Source organism: Pan paniscus, chromosome 6 (assembly GCF_029289425.2).
Source record: "Pan paniscus chromosome 6, NHGRI_mPanPan1-v2.0_pri, whole genome shotgun sequence".
Classification (NCBI taxonomy): domain Eukaryota; kingdom Metazoa; phylum Chordata; class Mammalia; order Primates; family Hominidae; genus Pan; species Pan paniscus.
The window spans coordinates 111,829,884-111,847,280 of record NC_073255.2 but is presented as its reverse complement, the minus strand read 5'-3'; the positions used below and the strand labels follow the sequence as shown (position 1 = coordinate 111,847,280).

Below are 17,397 nucleotides of genomic sequence, written 5' to 3'. Positions count from 1 at the left end.
GAGAAACCTGGACAAAGTTTTCTCTAACTTTCCCTGAGTCGTTTCTGGAGGTGAGAGGGAGTTCGAGGCTGAATCAGGAAAGATACCCCAACCATCCTCTTGTGGGTGGGGAGGAGCAGATCTGCTAGGTTAAACTTGGTGGTCAACAAACTGAAAGCAGCGACCCGCGGGCTGCGAGCGGAACGGCGGGAACGTTGGATCAGAAACCCAGAATCTGAGCCGCAGTAGAAGCCGCCCCCTTTTCCGGACGCCCCGTCCGCTCCTGGAACCGGGTTCACATCACGCCCTCAGCAACACGTTATGCGTTGGTGAACTACATTTCCCAGAATGCCTTTCAACCTTCTTCCCAGGGCTCCAATGAGCGCCGTGGTGACGCCATCATCCGGCGCGGTGTTTAGACTCCACTGATGTCGTGGCGCTTTAGGGGAAGAAGTTGGTGTTTCGCTGGGCCCTGGTACTGAAGACGCGGTCCGGGTCGCCCCTAGCTGTTTCCTACTCACCCAAAGCCCCGCACCCGCCTTTTCTCTCTCTCCTCTGGCAGGATGAGGCGTGCAGGCCTGGGTAAGAAGAGGGCTGAGGTTCGAAGTTTGGGGCCCTAGAACCGGGAGCGCTGGGGCGCGGGAGGAAATCGAACCTGTCTTATGTTCCTGGCATTTGGTCCAAAAAACAGGATGTCTAGAGGGGATCTTTGGGGTCCATGTCGAGTGGAAACACACCATTTGTCCCAGATCTTTGGAATTTCCTTAAGTTTGAGTCAGATTCAAGTTTGGATGGTAGGCTAGAGAAAGTAGTGGACTAGGGGTGGGTGTGTACAGGTGGCATCTCAGTGGTCGAGTGTTTTAATGTTATTGACTGAGCGTGGTTATGGACCCTGCTATGTTTTCCAAAGCCCGACCCCGGTTTCTGTTTCTCTACTGGCCCTGGATCTTAGTTTCTTCAGAAGCGGAATTTGAAGAGTGGGTGGTTGCACCCAAAGCACGCTAGTAATGGTCGTTAATCTGGTAACAGTGAGTTACAAAGGTAAATGTATGTGTCATTATTGTTAAAGGTCCTGGAACTGTAACTTCTGGGTCAAAGGCGATTTCTTAATCTGAACCTTGTGCCACGGTTAAGGCAGTAGAACGTGGTTAAGGTTTGGCGACTTAACATTTGATCTTTACCTTTGGGATTAGGAAACTGGCTCATCAGCAAGAATAAGTTAGACACAAGGAATTTTAATGGGCCCTCATAGTAACGCACAGCTACTAGAACGGCATTTTCTGGTTCTGAAGCTTTCTCTTAGGACACGATTTTTTTTTTTTTAAAGAAGACTCCGCTAAATTAGAGTGCAGTATACTTCAGAAAATAAATGAAACATTTGAAAAAAGATGTTACCTTTCTCAGTCATTATAAGATTGAAAAAAGAAAAAAAAATCCCCAAAGTGTCAGATATTTAAAGTCAGTGAAAGTTGCCAATAACCGTAGACTTGTTTATTGATCAATAAATTGTAGTATGAGAAAGTTTTTTGTTTTTTTAATGAAGTTTTTATGACTACTTGGATCATAGAAAATGGGGCCAGGTAAATTGAAGAGAAAAAAAAAGAAATAATTTTGAGCAAGTTTAGCTTTATATGTCTAAATGTTTTTCTTGTTCATCATCCTTAATACCAAAAAAGATTTATTGTGTGCTTGAGTAAGCTCTAGGTATACAGTTGTTTGTTGCCCTGTTTGTGATCCCCAAAGCTTCCAGTCTAGGTGGGGAGTAGGAATATGTGCAAAGATAAATTGTAGTACAAAGTGTCGCTATACATCCAAATACCAGATAAGTTCTACATATAAGGGATGGTCTCAGAGATTTCAGAGATAGATCACTGTGTACTTTGTGGGGAAGATCTTTGTGTATTTGGTGGAGACATAGGAATTTGAAGTGGTCCTTGAATAATGGAGAGTGGGGGAAGTGAGTTCCAGATAGGAGGAACTCAAAAGAAGTAAGGGATTATGATTAAGCCAGTTTGGGTGAAGTAGGGGATGCGGGATCACACTGTGGAGATCTTTGCATGCGAGGCCAAAGAGTTTGGATTTCATCAGTAGGCCCCTAGGCCCTTTTGAGTATTTTCCTGCTGCAGTGTGCCATGTTAAATTGCAGGAAAGTGACTTGAGTAATGGTTCTCAGCCCTGACTGTACATTAGAATCCCTTGGGAAGTTTTTAAAGTATTGTTACCTGGACCTCAGCTCAGCCAGTAAAATTAGAATTTCTCCAATTTAGAGCCCACTACCTTCTCCTTTTTTCCTTTTTTTTCTTTCTTTTTTTTTTTAAAAAAAAGCTCTTCTGTGACTGAGAGGAGAGGTAATTACCTAGGTAACTACTATTGCTATAATTTACATTGGTGTGAAGTGACAAGGGCTTCTGTTACACATTTTTTCTTTTCTTTTTTTTTAAAGTATGAATGCATATTGACCTGAAATTTTAAATTTGGGAACATAGTGAATCTGATACATATCCATAGGCAGAAGCTGCCACACTTCACATAAATCTCTAAATGGTTTTGTTAGCTTACTGATAGAACCTATCCAAAAAAGTAGCGTTTATCTAAATAAACAAAGGCTGAGGATGATCTTCAGTACTCACTAGCTTTTTTACAACTTTTCATAGCAGTACACCACCAGAAGAGAAGTGGCTTTGTTTGGAATAGCAATTCCAGCATTTTATTTGGTTTTTACTTCTGTCATTGTATTTGAGATGGGTCATAGTTTGAGGGAAGGTCAACCCTTTAATAGGAATGTGCATTGATATATTTCTGGATGATAAATACAACAAGAATTTCACTTTGAATAAATGGAACAGCATGGAAGAACTCTAAAATTAAAATTAAGATAGGCAAAAGCAACTAAACAAAGGAAAGAAAAAATAGCAATTAATTTATAATGAATTCCTTGGTGAAGTTGTCAAATGTTTGAATTCAACCAGTCAGTAATTACTTATTGGGTAAATGTTATATACTCAGAACCTCAGCCACACAAAATAAGAAGACATTCTTTCTTTAAGTATCTTGGCCCTTATTAAACTACAGTTTGCACAGAGTATCATTGATTAATAGAGTAAGAATGCATTTTTAAATGGTGATTTTAATATTTGACTGAGCGGAAAAATATGCCCACTCCTTGAGTTCTTTTATAATAAAACATGTGGAGAGCTTCATGGATAGTGTGTCATGGATAGTGTGTCAGCAGCAAAATTCAGATAGTACAACTCTCTTCTGTTTGGAAAATACTTCTTCAATATTTTGTTGTGGTTTTTGTGGTGGTGGAGATTGCATAGGTATCTGCTGCATATAAAGTACTCATTAGGTACAGGGAGGATATGGAAGCATGAGATACTGTCTTTGCCTTCAGAGAAGCATATGATTCCATTCTGGACAAAGGTATGCACATTCAAAGTTCAATAACAGTGAACTCAGATTCTTTTCATTAATTAGTTCACATCATGTATTCATTGAGTGTGCCTTACAGTGTGTCTGTGTTTGTAGGTTTATGGGGGGACATACAGTGTTGAGTCAAACAAACTTATTCTCTTCCCTTATAGTACTGTACAGAGTGCAATATTAATGTTACATACAATCAGAGCTGTAAGAAATCAGTGAGAGTTTTGCTTCATAGGGAAAATGAAATTTCTGTTGTGCCTTGAAAGAAGTTCCTATTCACACCTTGACTGTCCTTCAGTGATCAGTGCTGTTACCTCCTGTCACTGCTGCTGCATCTGCTCACTGAGCATATGGAGACTTCTAGTTTTGTTTGTTTTTAATAGATGAGGTCTTGCTGTGTTGCCCAGGCTGGTCTCAAATTCCTGACCTCAAGTGATCCTGCCTCCCTCAGCTTCCCGAGTAGCTGGGATTATAGGTGCAAGCAACTGTGTGCAGCAGGCTCTGAGACTTCTAGTTTTGATATCATTCCTTTCCCCACATTCTCAAGTCACTGTTGAATCTGCTTTAATATCTGTCCAATCTAATCCCCATAATCCAGATCTTCAACCGCTCTTTTGGCAAGCAGTCTCAACCTCTTGGGGCTCCGTTTTTCTGCAACCTCAATATTATAAGCTTCCAACTATAGATTAGTCCAACCATCCACCTTCTCCTGGACTAACTCAGGCCGATGAACTCTTCTGCAGAAAAAAACCACACACCTGGGACGATTGAAGCCACCGTAGTATATTGCCTCAAACAAGTTTGTTTTATCTTTAGTAATCCTGTGCAGTCCCGGTCCCTTTCCTCTATCATTCTCCTTACTGTATATTCTGAATGATCACCCATTCTTCAGCAGATAGCCCGTTTTCTCCCTTTACTAAGAAAATTCATGGCAACAATTATGTTTAAAAAAAGTTCACGCCTGTAATCCCAGCACTTTGGGGGGCCGAGGCGGATGGATCATGAGGTCAGGAGATCGAGACCATCCTGGCTAACAGGGTGAAACCCTGTCTCTGCTAAAAAATACAAAAAAAAAAAAATTAGCCAGGTGTGATGGCGGGCACCTGTAGTCCCAGCTACTCGGGAGGCTGAGGCAGGAGAATGGCCTGAACCTGGGAGGCGGAGCTTGCAGTGAGCCGAGATCGCGCCACTGCACTCCAGCTTGGGCGACAGAGCGAGACTCCATGTCAAAAAAAAAAAAAGTATAGTTAACTAACACCCTGAACTATGCCGTTTCCTCTTAATCGCCCAACATATTTATATATGTATTCACTAAGGCCCACTCCATCTGTTGTTTGATAGCCTGATGACTATGAAGTACTGTATTAGGCAGGGAGGTGTACATTCTTATCCCTTAGAGTTCCATAAAAGTAGCACCTAGAAAGAACAGTGGATCTGATACATGGTAATTCTTCAAATATATATTGAAGAATAAATGAATCTCCCTCTTGACTCTCAGCTAACATTCTGCATAAGTTATTGTGTCTCTTTCCTAGAGCTTCAGTTTGCCCCCTCCCTGCTTTGGCTCTTTCCTGTCCAACTGTCTATTTAAGAGAAAGAGATGCCAGTAAAGAACCCTCGCCGCTATGAGCTCCCGTCCTTCTGTATTAACCACTTTTCCCTTCCTCTTCACAGCCACGCTTTTTCAATGGGTAGATGATGTTACTGCTTTTAGAACTTTTATTAAAATATATGTTTCTCTTGAGCAGGGAATGTATCCTGAATATTCTTGTGTATTAGTACCTATTTTTGTATCTTCTGGACAATCAATAAGCAATCCAGAAATGTGTATCAAAATGAACTGAACTGAATATTCTTTGGTTAACAGAGGGTAATGGAAAGAATTGGTCTGATCTCTGTTTGGTTGTTTATTTTTTAAATTCATTTGGAGTATGAATATTAGAGACATATGTGGTTTGCAAGGCCCTCCAGGGGTCTTTTTCAGTTCTTTCCTAACTATCAGTGTTTCAAAAGTGGCTTCTCTAGAACCACCTTTGTGACTCTGATCCTTGCAGGTGAAGGAGTACCTCCTGGCAACTATGGGAACTATGGCTATGCTAATAGTGGGTATAGTGCCTGTGAAGAAGAAAATGAGAGGCTCACTGAAAGTCTGAGAAGCAAAGTAACTGCTATAAAATCTGTAAGTATATAACAAATATTATATGTGTTTTAATTCCTATATTTCTATACATATAATTATAAATTATATATTCTTATTGACGTCATCCTAAGGAATTCATTTACTCAGATACTGTGGTTTTGTGAGGTCAAAGTACACTCAAAATTTAGACTGTGCTTTGAGTAAGTTAAAAAATGTGGTACATCAAAAGATAGTTTTTTTTTAATACTTAAGAAAAATCTCCAGCTGTTTTTTGTATACTGTATGCTGTCTGCTGTAATGTCTCAAACAGAGCTGTCCATCTTCCACCCCCAAGTAGCTCTTCTGCTTTTTTTAATCCAGTCTTCTAAGCTATAAATCTTGGTCTTTCTTATTTCTACCTTTGTACTTCATTTCAGTCACTGAGTCTTACACTGTCTTTCTGATGTTTCTATCTTTGCCTTTCTATTTCTAATACTATCCCCTGGTTTTCTTTTCTTTTCTTTTCTTTTCTTTTTTTTTTTTTTTTTTTTTTTTGAGATGGAGTTTTGCTCTTGTTGCCCAGGCTGGAGTGCAATGGTGCAGTTTTGGCTCACTGCAACTTCTGCCTCCTAGGTTAAAGCAATCCCCCTGTCTCAGCCTCCCAAATAGCTGCGATTACAGGTGCCCGCCACCACACCCGGCTAATTTTTGTATTTTTAGCAGAGACAGGGTTTTACCATGTTGGCCAGGCTGGTCTTGAACTCCTTATCTCAGGTGATCCGCCCGCCTTGGCCTCCCAAAGTGCTGGGATTATAGGTGTGAGCCACCGCACCTGGCCTATCCCCTGTTTTTCTTAGTTGAACTATTGGAAGAACATCTTAACCTATCTGTTCCTGTTTTTTTGCACATTATGATCTGAGCTATATAATCATTGCCACAGTCCTCATTTAGAATATTTTAAAACTTGCATCCTGCACTCCCAGAAGTCTTCAGCATCCTTCCATGATTTAATAAAGTTCATGCTTCGTAGCTTGATTAAATCAGATAGATCTTTCAAAAATTGGCCTTAGCTTTTGAGATCTTATCTCTCACACTTCCAGAATCTGTATGTGCTTCCTGCTAGACAAATTACACTTTGTGTCTTCTGTATGCTGTCACTTTCCCACCCCCATATCACACTATCCCTTTGCCTTAAGCCTCCACTTCCTTCTTAGATCAACTGAAGTGCTGCTTATCCACATCCGCCCCACTTCATTGCACCCCCTCCCTCCAAACTTTTACCTGATTACCACATCCAAAAGTAACTTTTCTTCTTATGAACATAAGACCATTTGTGCCATTTCTGTAACACTTATTCATAGTGATTTGCATTGGCATTATTTGTATGTAAAAGGAATTTACCAGAATGCAGGTTTTCTATTGTACTTACTTTATATTCTATATAGCACTTAGCATAATTCCTTATCAATGGTGTTGAGTAAATTTGTATTGAACAAAAGAATTACACGAAGATGATTTTAATAATATATGTGATTGATACTGCATTATAATGAACATGACGTTCACTTATAAAGCATTCAGTAGAAGCCCATGTTGATAAAACTTAATTGGTATTTCAATATAGTCTTTGGAAAATCGAATTATATTCAGTCTGGAGACCTTTAGATTTTGAAACAGGATTGTTTTCAAAGTCATATTAAACTAAAGTTGATTTATGAACTAAGTAATATTGTATAATGTTAGTTTTAAAAATACAACACTTGGAAGGACTTAAGAATTAAATGCCTTTAAAAACCCCCCCAATGTAGATAATTTAGATTACTTGTTAGAAGAAAGTTGTGATGTCCTGGAAATATTTTTCCTTGGCATGAATGACAGTGATAGAAGTTGAGTAATGTGGGCAGTCTAGCTTTATAGTTACTTTATTATCTCTGAGTTGTTAAATCTGGGAGGAAAGCTCATGTTCTGATCTATAGAATTCTAGTATGGTTTTGTATCAGTATTATCCCATGTGCTTTCACACAGATGAAGAACAATATTTGCAGTGATTTACCAAGATTTTCAGTAGATGATTCTATTTATTTAAATATCTTGGAAGTGAAGCCTTTGATGAATCTGTCCTATAAAGTATTAGATAGATTTTGGTTTGAATAGTTGTCATAATTAGCTATAGTATTGTATTTTGTAAGCTATGGCTCTTTTCTTTAGAGCTTCAGGAAGTAAGTAACACTAATATTTATTTTTTTCAATTTATTATATTTTAAAGCAAAAACCTTTAAACTAAGGAAATAATCAATTTAGACATATTTAAAGTAATGTAACATTTCATTAGGAAAATATTAAATACTTTTGTCTAGATTTGAATTGGTTGTATGGGTACTTCTAGATCTTTCAAAATGTAATAAGGTTGGGTACTAGGCTTAATTCTTGGTTGACGAAATAATCTGTACAACAAATCCATGTGACATGAGTTTAACTGTATAACAAACCTTCACCTGTACCCCCAAACCTAAAATAAGTTAAAATATATATATATAATTTATAAAATATAATAAATAAAATGTAAGAAGGAAATATACAGATATTTGTAGGAATTTGTAGCTTTTGTAGGAATGTAATAAAGATATAAAAGCATACAAGGTTAAGAGAATCAGAGAGAAGTAGTACATACCAAATTAAAAGATGGAATTGAATATTAAGATGAAATTAAAATAAAGAGGAAAGAAGAAATGTCCATAATTGGGAGGAGTAGAAATTCCAAATTTATTTTTTATTGATCTTGGTAGAAAAAGTATCAGAAAAAGAGAGTTTATGTGTCTAGAAGACCGTTTCATTTCAGAAAATGTGTATGCTTAGAATGACATTATTTTTACTTTATAACACTTGAATACTTTTATGTGAGTAATCCTGTGTATACCTTCTTCTTTATAGCTTTCCATTGAAATAGGCCATGAAGTTAAAACCCAGAATAAATTATTAGCTGAAATGGTAAGTGGTTATGATTTTAACTTTAAGAAATTTGATCTAATATTCGCAAATAATAGAATTTCAACTTTTATTCATTTTGAAATACAGAGATCGTAAGTCCTTGATTCCCGTCCATTTGTATCTAATGTGTTTGGAATAACTATAAGGTTTATTTTTGCCATGATTTTGCATTTTTCATCTCGTCTCACACATGTAAGTGGGAGGAACAAGTGGAAGCCAATATATCTTTAATCCTGTTTTTAGAATGATTGTTAAAAACTCAAGACAAATGACTATTTTGAGTAGTCTTAGAAGTCTCAATAGTAGAGACTACTAGTAATTTATTAACCAAGCAATCAAAAGGCACTTGATATCCAACCAACCAAATGTCGTTCACTTAATGGATACTTACTCTTTTGCTTGATTTCCTAAGGATCACTTATGAAAAAAGTGCTCATAGATTTGAACAGCCCAGAGCCTTTTCTCTCTAACAACATATACCTTTTCTTGTTAGAGTCCCCTTCCATTTGTTAACGTTTATCTTGAATGTCAAGCTTCTCTGAACCTTCTCTGGTTCCATGTGCTTTTAAAATTGTGCTATTCAAAAATGAATTTGGCATCAAAAGCAATGTTCTTGCTAAGCTTGTGCACTATAATCAGCTAGGGACCTCTTTAAAAATGTATATGCCTGATTCTGTCTTTAAATATACTGATTTAGAATTTCGTGAGGAGGGATCTAGATGTAAATATTTTGAAAAAAGCATCTCCGGTGATTCTGATGCATAACCATGAAAAAGCATCTCCGGTGATTCTGATGCATAACCATGGTGAAGATCCATAGATCTAAAGTGTATGAGCCACATAGACACTGAGCTATACAAAGGATATTATTATGCCAGGGCTTTTACATCTCAGGATATTACAATTTCTATGAAAGTATGTGTAATATTTCTAGTCCCTACCTAAGCCTCTCTCATCTTTAGGATTTTCCAGCTATGTTTTAATACGTTAGTTTTTCCCCATCCATATTTATAGTCCTTATCACATTTTAGTACCTCTATATGATATTCTCTTAACTTAATAGACTCTACTTCAAAGTCAGCTGTCTAAACAAAAGGATATTAAAAGTAAAGGTCCAAGGCCTAGCATGGTAGCTCACGCCTATACTCCCAACATTTTGGGAGGATGAGGTGGGCGGATTACCTGAGGTCAGTAGTTCAAGACCAGCCTGGCCAACATGGTGAAACCCCATCTCTACTAAAAATACAAAAAAATTAGCTGGGCGTGGTGGTGTGCGCCTGTAGTCCCAGCTACTTGGGAGGCTGAGGCAGGAGAATCACTTGAACCTGGGAGGCAGAGATTGCAGTGAGCTGAGATTGCACCACTGCACTCCAGCCTGGGCAACAGAGCGAGACTCCATCTCTAAATAAATAAATAAGTAAATAAAGGTACATTTAACTGCTAACCGTATTACATTTTGGATGAAATCCTCTACTTGGTTAGCAGTCAACCATTTGACCTTGGAGAGCAATGGCACAACAAAAAGTGGGGAAAAAAATCTGTGTGATAATGCACAAAGTACTTACATTTATTGTTAATTTTTTTTATCCACATAATTGGAATAACACCTAAATAGTTTTGAGTTGTTGAATTACTCTGTGGAGCTGAAAGAAGTGTTTATTGGACAATGAAAGAGCTTTTTATTCGCTGAGAGTATTACTGTATTTTGCATGGAGAAATCAGGCTGATTATCCAAGGTTATCAACAGGCTCCTGAATTGATTAAACACAAAACTGTCATTACAAATGTACTATGGTAACAGTTATTCAATTACTTGGCTATGCATATGTAGACTCTTAGAATCTAACTGTGATATTTTATTTGCCTTTATCTCTGATAGGATTCACAATTTGATTCCACAACTGGATTTCTAGGTAAAACTATGGGCAAACTGAAGATTTTATCCAGAGGGAGCCAAACAAAGCTGCTGTGCTATATGATGCTGTTTTCTTTATTTGTCTTTTTTATCATTTATTGGATTATTAAACTGAGGTGATGCATGTAATTGTGAATTTGGAATTTGTTCCAACTTAATGGCTTGCAGTACCACTTTGATAAAAATCAGCATCAAAACATTCCTAGTGTTCAAATACTGTGGCATTTTCCATTGAAAATTGCTGAATTTTGCTTATTTTATAAATCACATTAGTTAATACAGTGGTCTTTGAATACTGTTTCTTAGTGACTCATTTTAGCCCCTATTTTCAGGGGTAGTGAGAGGGTGTGGCTCCACTAATTTCCAGTTTGTTTTTCTATTGTTTGCCAACTGTCAGATTAAATAGCATTATAATATTTTGTTGTAATCATAAATGCAGGTTTATGTCCCATGTAAGGAAACTTAGTGGGAGAGTAACAGAATGCCTGGAGAGCCTGACTGTGAGCTCTTGAAGTAGTCAGCCAGTTTGTGGTAAAATGGTAATTGAATTTTCCTAACTGCATCAACTGTAATGATATACTCCCTTCTCCTCCTTTATTTAGTTAAAATTGTAGGCTGATTTCTTTTTACCTACAATCTTCCTAATAATTTTTGATGATAATGACCCCTCATTTCTTTCTGCCCAAAGACCTCATTCTTTAAATAAAACTTGTTATTTTGGCATATTTCTGGTAGGGCCCATTGCACATGTGTATCAGTATAGTTATTATTTCATATTAACTTTATAAATTCTCTTGACTTGGCTTATAATAGTTTTATGATTTTTACTACATAGGTAGCACATTTATCATTTGTGACAGAATAATGTGAAGTTAAGTAATTACTGAACTTTAAATGGAAATAGTATGCAAGAAACTCAGGCATTGAACTTGAAGATAAGAGTATTGTTGCTTTAATCCAGTGTATTTGTTTATGGAAAGAAAAACACAAAGGCAGACTGTTGAGTAAAAAATATTAAATATTGTTAAATATTCTGTATTTTGGAATTTATCCATTTATAGGCTTCAAAAGTAAATTTTTAAATAAAATATATTAGTCGACTGTGTTACTTCTTTAAGTCTCTTTTACATTCTCAGTAGAATCTGAGAAATGGTCCTGACAACTCAGATTCCAACCCAAATCAAGCAAAGTTAATATTTGTATTGTTGGAACTTGATTCAAACAAATAAGCAAATCTTGACTCTATTTCAAAAATCTCTTTAATTCTTTATATTTTTGGTTATGAATGTATTTTCTTGGATTTTACTGAGTTTTCAATTCTTTTTGTTCATCCCTAATAACCTGTCAGTTTGGGTTCTATTTTTTCTGGCTTCATTCGTCATTATTTGGGCCTCTACCTGACAGGTTAAAACCACCGGAACTGAGTGTGGTTAAGGGACTTAAACAGATAAGCCTGACGTGTGATGGGAGAGGCACTGGTTTGAGTTAGATGACCTGGGTTCATATCTCCATTCCTTAACTTGCTCACTGCTTTTGTCCTTGATTTCTTCATTACACCATCTATTTCATAGGATAGTTGTGAGAAGTAGATAATATATTGTAAAGTGCCTGGTATGCGATAATCACTCAATAAATGTTGGTTCTCACTACCACTAACAGAAATTCTCAGAAAAGGTAGTTATTTTAAGGACAAGACAATAGGTTGTTTTCAGGCTTCGAGGTGATGAAATACCTCCAAGTAGGTATTTTCATCAGGCAATTGGAGAGTGACTCATTCATTCAAGAAGTTTTTAACTGTACTTTGTGTCAAGTATGTGACACCAGAGCTCACGGGAGATTCAGAAATCATTGTCAATAATTAAAGTTGTGAAAAACGGGAAGAGCAGAAGGCCAAAGAAAATGACTTAAAAATGAAAACAGGAGAATCAACAATGGAAGTAGAGGATATCAAAGCCTTAGGAAAACCAATGATGGCAAGAGAAGGATGGATTTCAGGATTGTTTAGCTATTTTATGAAAGTACTTTGTAAAATATTTAAAAATTTTAATGTGGACAGTATCATCAAGCAGATAGAGATTTCAGGAAACGGGATTTTGGGTGGTATAAAAGTGATTCTCATCACTGCATGGTTCAACATTTCTTATGATTTTTATTTCTAAGTACTATGTAAAGTAGGTCTTTACCTGGCATTTTGTCTTGCTCCTTCACATCACTGTGTCTGCTGAGATTCCTGGCAGGCAGGGAACTCCTCTGGACACACTGGCATGTCGCTGCCCAACCAGGGATCCTTCTGCCAGCACCCTCTTTTTCCATCTAAAACAAATATGCAACATTTTAAGCATCAGAATTCTGGAGCAGAGAACCCTAGCACCTGTCCCCATGAAAAGCTCTGGTTCTATAAAATAGTTTTCCTAATTTTTTAATGCTCCTAAATTTCAAGTTAGATATATTGAATTTACTTCTTTGAGAGAATGTTGAAAAAGTGTTTGATAATTTGGGTTTATGCAGTCAATAAATAATGTCATCATTCTATACTGATGAATAAACTTTGACTAAATATTTATTGGGAAGCAGAGTAGCATCGTGGCTAAGACCAAAGGCTATGAAGTTACACTGCCTGAGCATAAATCCTGGCTCCACCATTCACACTATGACTTTGGGCTGATGACCTCTCCATCTCAGTTTCTCTTTGTAAAACAGGAATAAAAATTGTATAAAAATATAGAAATATACTCATAGGCTGATAGGAATAATTAAATAAAATATTAAAAAATAGTAATTTTTTATTTCTGTGTTGTAAAATCTCCCACCACACTCGATTCCAAGCACTATTGTGACAGCACTGAAACACAAGAGTTGTGAATATACATGCACAATTAGCTCTCTTGAGTTGGTACAAGCTAAATTCAGTACACTGTGGTTATGTTGATAAGTGTTTCTGAAATATTTAGAAGTTGTTTCCCAAATGAGAATCTCTTACTTAAATTTTAATAGAGAAACTTCAGATGACATGAAATTAACTGGTGAATTAACTTGAGAATGAAACCTTTCAAAGGCAATAGACACTTAGAAGATCATTTCCATATTTTACATATGTTAACTTTTTCTCAACTTGTATGGATAAAATCTTCCTACATTTATTAACCTTCCATCTTCTGGTATTTGAAATCCTGTGCAAGAATCATTTACGGAAAAGGCATGTGGTTATTGTTACTCTGGCTTCCTCCGTTCTTTTCCTTTCAGTTAAATGTTCAAGCAGGAGAGCAGGATCCTTCTGTACATTTCATAGAGCTTTGTTCTCTTTGTATATATATTGGCATCTGTATCTTAGCCGAGTAATTCACCTTGTCCTTTTAGAAGAATTTTTCACAAGCCTTGGAAAGACTATTGCATGAACCAAAGAGATATGCAAAGTGCCAAGTTCAAGTCTTAAAGTAATCTTTCCTTAATCTTCAAAATGAAGAGAAAGAAATAAACATAAAATGTTTCTGACCAAAAAAAAAACAAGCATATACTAGATGTGAGACTCCAAAATTCATTCAAGCTTAATCATTTATAACTTTAGTAGCTGAAGTGTAATGCAAAATGTAACCACATTACCCATTATAAATATAAGTATTCTACAAAGTCTTTATGACATTTAGAAAAGAAAAACTGTTTAATGTTTTCTTTTGACTAACTTTGCTAATTTCAACATGGGTTATAATTATACAATTATGTAAAGAATTGTCCTACTATGTTTTCTCAAAGATCGATGATTGTGGTGTGATACACTTGAAAGCAGACAGCTGAATCTGACTTTTAGTATTTATAGCTTCTCTAATGCCTGTAATTTAGAAATGAGCAGGAGAAAATGAAATACATAGCATAAAAATGTCTATATACAACAGATATTAATATATTTATAATGAAAACCCTTGTCAGGTCATCAATTTACATTTTAAAAGAATATTTATAATTATTGCTTTCTCCTCAAGTTTATCTCATTAATTAATAAATAGTTCGACCAGCTGGTAATTTATTAAGCTTTTACATTATTTAATAATCCATTTGCTTTAAAGCACATAAGATAAACTGTCTTATTTTTAAGGAAAGTAGAACATGAGTTTTATGTGAGGTAATTTGTATTTCAGAAAAGTTATTGGAATAAAATGCTTTAGTCTGATTATACACAGATTTAATGCTTAGTTTCTTCAAAGATCTTTTAATATGTTAATTTTACATTAATATATATTTATATTTAACATTTCAAAATTATTTAAAATCTGTAAAAGGCAAATTGAGTTTGTTTTGTTCACACATAAGACAATTTCAAGGAGTCCAAATATGATGATGTCTATTAAAGATATCCATACCACATGATTAAAATTATTTTCATAATTAATGGATTATCTTCTAGGTTACTGCTTGAAAGACAAACAAACTTCTGAATGGTATGAGCTAGTCAGCTCCCTTAAACTCTTTGTCTGCATTTATTTCTCATGGCTAAATAATTTAAATTTAATTTTAAACTATTTCTAAAATAGTTTTAGATTCACACAGAGAGCATTTTAAACCAGATCAACGGGGATATAGAAAACATTCTTTCTATTGGTTACACACTCTTTTGTCTTCAAAATTGCCATAAACCCCATTTCCACAGGCTCAGTGAAAACTGAGCACCAAGAACATGATGTATGTTTGACTCTAGCAAAAAACTAGAAAAGTACACACAAATTTTGTTTGCATTCACAACCAGTCACTTAAGGCAACTGACAATGCCAGGCTCCCTACTGTGAAGTTTGTAACAGATGGGACAAGACAAATTGCAAAGTTTAGTTCACTTGCACTTACACACAGTGTAATCTGAATCTACCTTTTGGGCATGGCTAGCAACCACCCTAGGGCAGTTTCACAGAATCCTCTCTCTAAACTTTAAAAAACTTAAATTTATTTTTTTTTAAAAAAGAACTACAAATCTATTTCATAGAATAACAGCATTCTAATATTTGAATTTAAGAGTGATTTTAATATACTTGCTTCGTCCTGGCACGGTGGCTCACGCCTGTAATCCCAGCACTTTGGAAGGCCGAGGTAGATGGATCACTTGAGGTCAGTAGTTCAAGACCAGTCTGGCCAACATGATGAAACCCCGTGTCTACTAAAAATACAAAAATTAGCCGGGCATGGTGGCGGGCATCTGTAATCCCAGCTACTCGGGAGGCTGAGACAGGAGAACTGCTTGAACCCAGGAGGCGGAGGTTGCAGTGAGCTGAGATCGCGCCACTGCACTCCAGCCTGGGCGACAGAGTGACTCCGTCTCAAAAAAACAAACAACAACAACAACAGTGTATATATATATATATTTTTTTTTTATATATTTATATATCTTTTATATATGTATATATTTATATTTATTTATATGTTTATATATATATATATTTGCTTAACTTTTTTCTACCACTGTGTGTCTTAGAATTAATCACAAGGAAGTTGTGGTGGAATAAGTTTTAATATAAGTGAAATGTGTGTTGGCAAAAATGAAAAGGAAGGAAGGAGAGACAGGAGAAAGTTAAACTTCAGTCCTTTTTGTATGAATATAGTCTTTTACCTAAATTATATTCAGCTTTTTCTGGAGGATGTAGACCTTCTAAGGGCAGATGGGCAGTATGAAAATATTATATGTTAACTTATTTGCTTTTTAATTAAGTGTACGAGTGTTGCTTTATTCAACATGCAGTTTTGCTCTTGTTTCTAGTAATGAAATGATGTATGGTTTCAGAAAATTTAATTAATTACTAATTAAACAATTCCTACTGGTACTAATCCATGCCAGGTAAACTCAAGATGGGTTTTCTTAATATAAGCATGCATATTTACTCATGACTTAAATTTTTGTTCTAGTACTTCCCTAGAGAGGTTATACACATACATCCATCTTAAACTGTAGCATCTGCTATGTAAAACTCATGTTTTTCTTCACCAGTGAGGAATTTTAAACTGTTAACGTCTTCAAAAGATATCTCTGTGGTGTTTGATGGCCTATGCACATAAACAGTGTTTCAATTCTTTTAGAGATATGAATTCCTAATAATAAAGAACATAAAGATTATATGTAGAACAGGACATTTTTAGTATAAGAAATAAAATATTTGTGTTTAATTCATTTGGGAAAGACATATTTGGTGTGTATCAACATAAAGGACCTTATGTTCAACACCTGTGTTTTCCATGAAGCACTTGGCACAGTAGTAGATCCCAACAAGTGTTTGCTGAATAAATTGATGCTTTGGTTTTCATCTTTTCTGCTAGAGAACATATCTTTTTAATCACCTCTCACTAAAATTCCAGTGCTGAGACCATGAAAGGCCCCTAATAAAAATATGTGGCTTGATTAATAACATACCAAGTTTACTTACTAGCTGAGCTTCTTTGAGTATTAGAGGTACAATATTTTAGCCATTAGATTAATTGGGGGCCAAAAATTATTGCTAAATTAAAATTCTTCTTATAATTTTTCGCTACTTTAAAGGTGAGGGAAGATGAGTTAAAATTGAATGCCATGTCTACAGGGTCAAGTATGGATGCCACTTAGGCACAAGTGGAAGAACAACTGAGGAAAGCTGTTTAATAATCTTCCTCTTCCATCAAAATTCACATTTTGTAATCAAGTATCTTAGCTTTAAAATGCACTTAAAAACTTTTTTTCTCTAAACTCAGAATATAGCCTTGAAATGCACTTTACAACTCTGTTTCTCTCCCTTTCCCACCAGACACTCCCTAGTACCATGCACACTTATTTAACGATATGCTTGTTTAGAAGCTCCCGGGGCTACTCTAGAAGCAAACCAGATATGGAAACCCAGTTGTAGAACTCTCCCCCACCTAGAAATTACCTCAGAGGGGATAATCTATGACCCAGCCACAGTGAAGATGATGCCAGCTTGGATTCTGTCCAGGTAGACAATAATTCAAGATAGCCATTGGAACAAGA

General features: G+C 36.0%; 1 protein-coding gene across 1 annotated transcript; it reads left to right on the top strand.

Moving 5' to 3' along the window:
• The first annotated feature begins 347 nt into the window (after positions 1–347).
• On the top strand, positions 348–11,532 carry BET1 (Bet1 golgi vesicular membrane trafficking protein). The gene is made up of 4 exons (XM_034964465.3): positions 348–561; positions 5,457–5,581; positions 8,453–8,509; positions 10,389–11,532. Exons 1-4 carry the CDS (start codon positions 543–545, stop codon positions 10,542–10,544), a joined length of 357 nt encoding a protein of 118 aa, XP_034820356.1. The 5' UTR covers positions 348–542; the 3' UTR covers positions 10,545–11,532.
• Positions 11,533–17,397: the final 5,865 nt, after the last annotated feature.

Excerpts from the sequence above, each read along its gene's own strand:
- BET1 (XM_034964465.3), top strand. Across the intron at positions 5,582-8,452 it reads AAGTAACTGCTATAAAATCT|CTTTCCATTGAAATAGGCCA; the intron begins GTAAGTATATAA and ends TCTTCTTTATAG. Across the intron at positions 8,510-10,388 it reads ATAAATTATTAGCTGAAATG|GATTCACAATTTGATTCCAC; the intron begins GTAAGTGGTTAT and ends TATCTCTGATAG.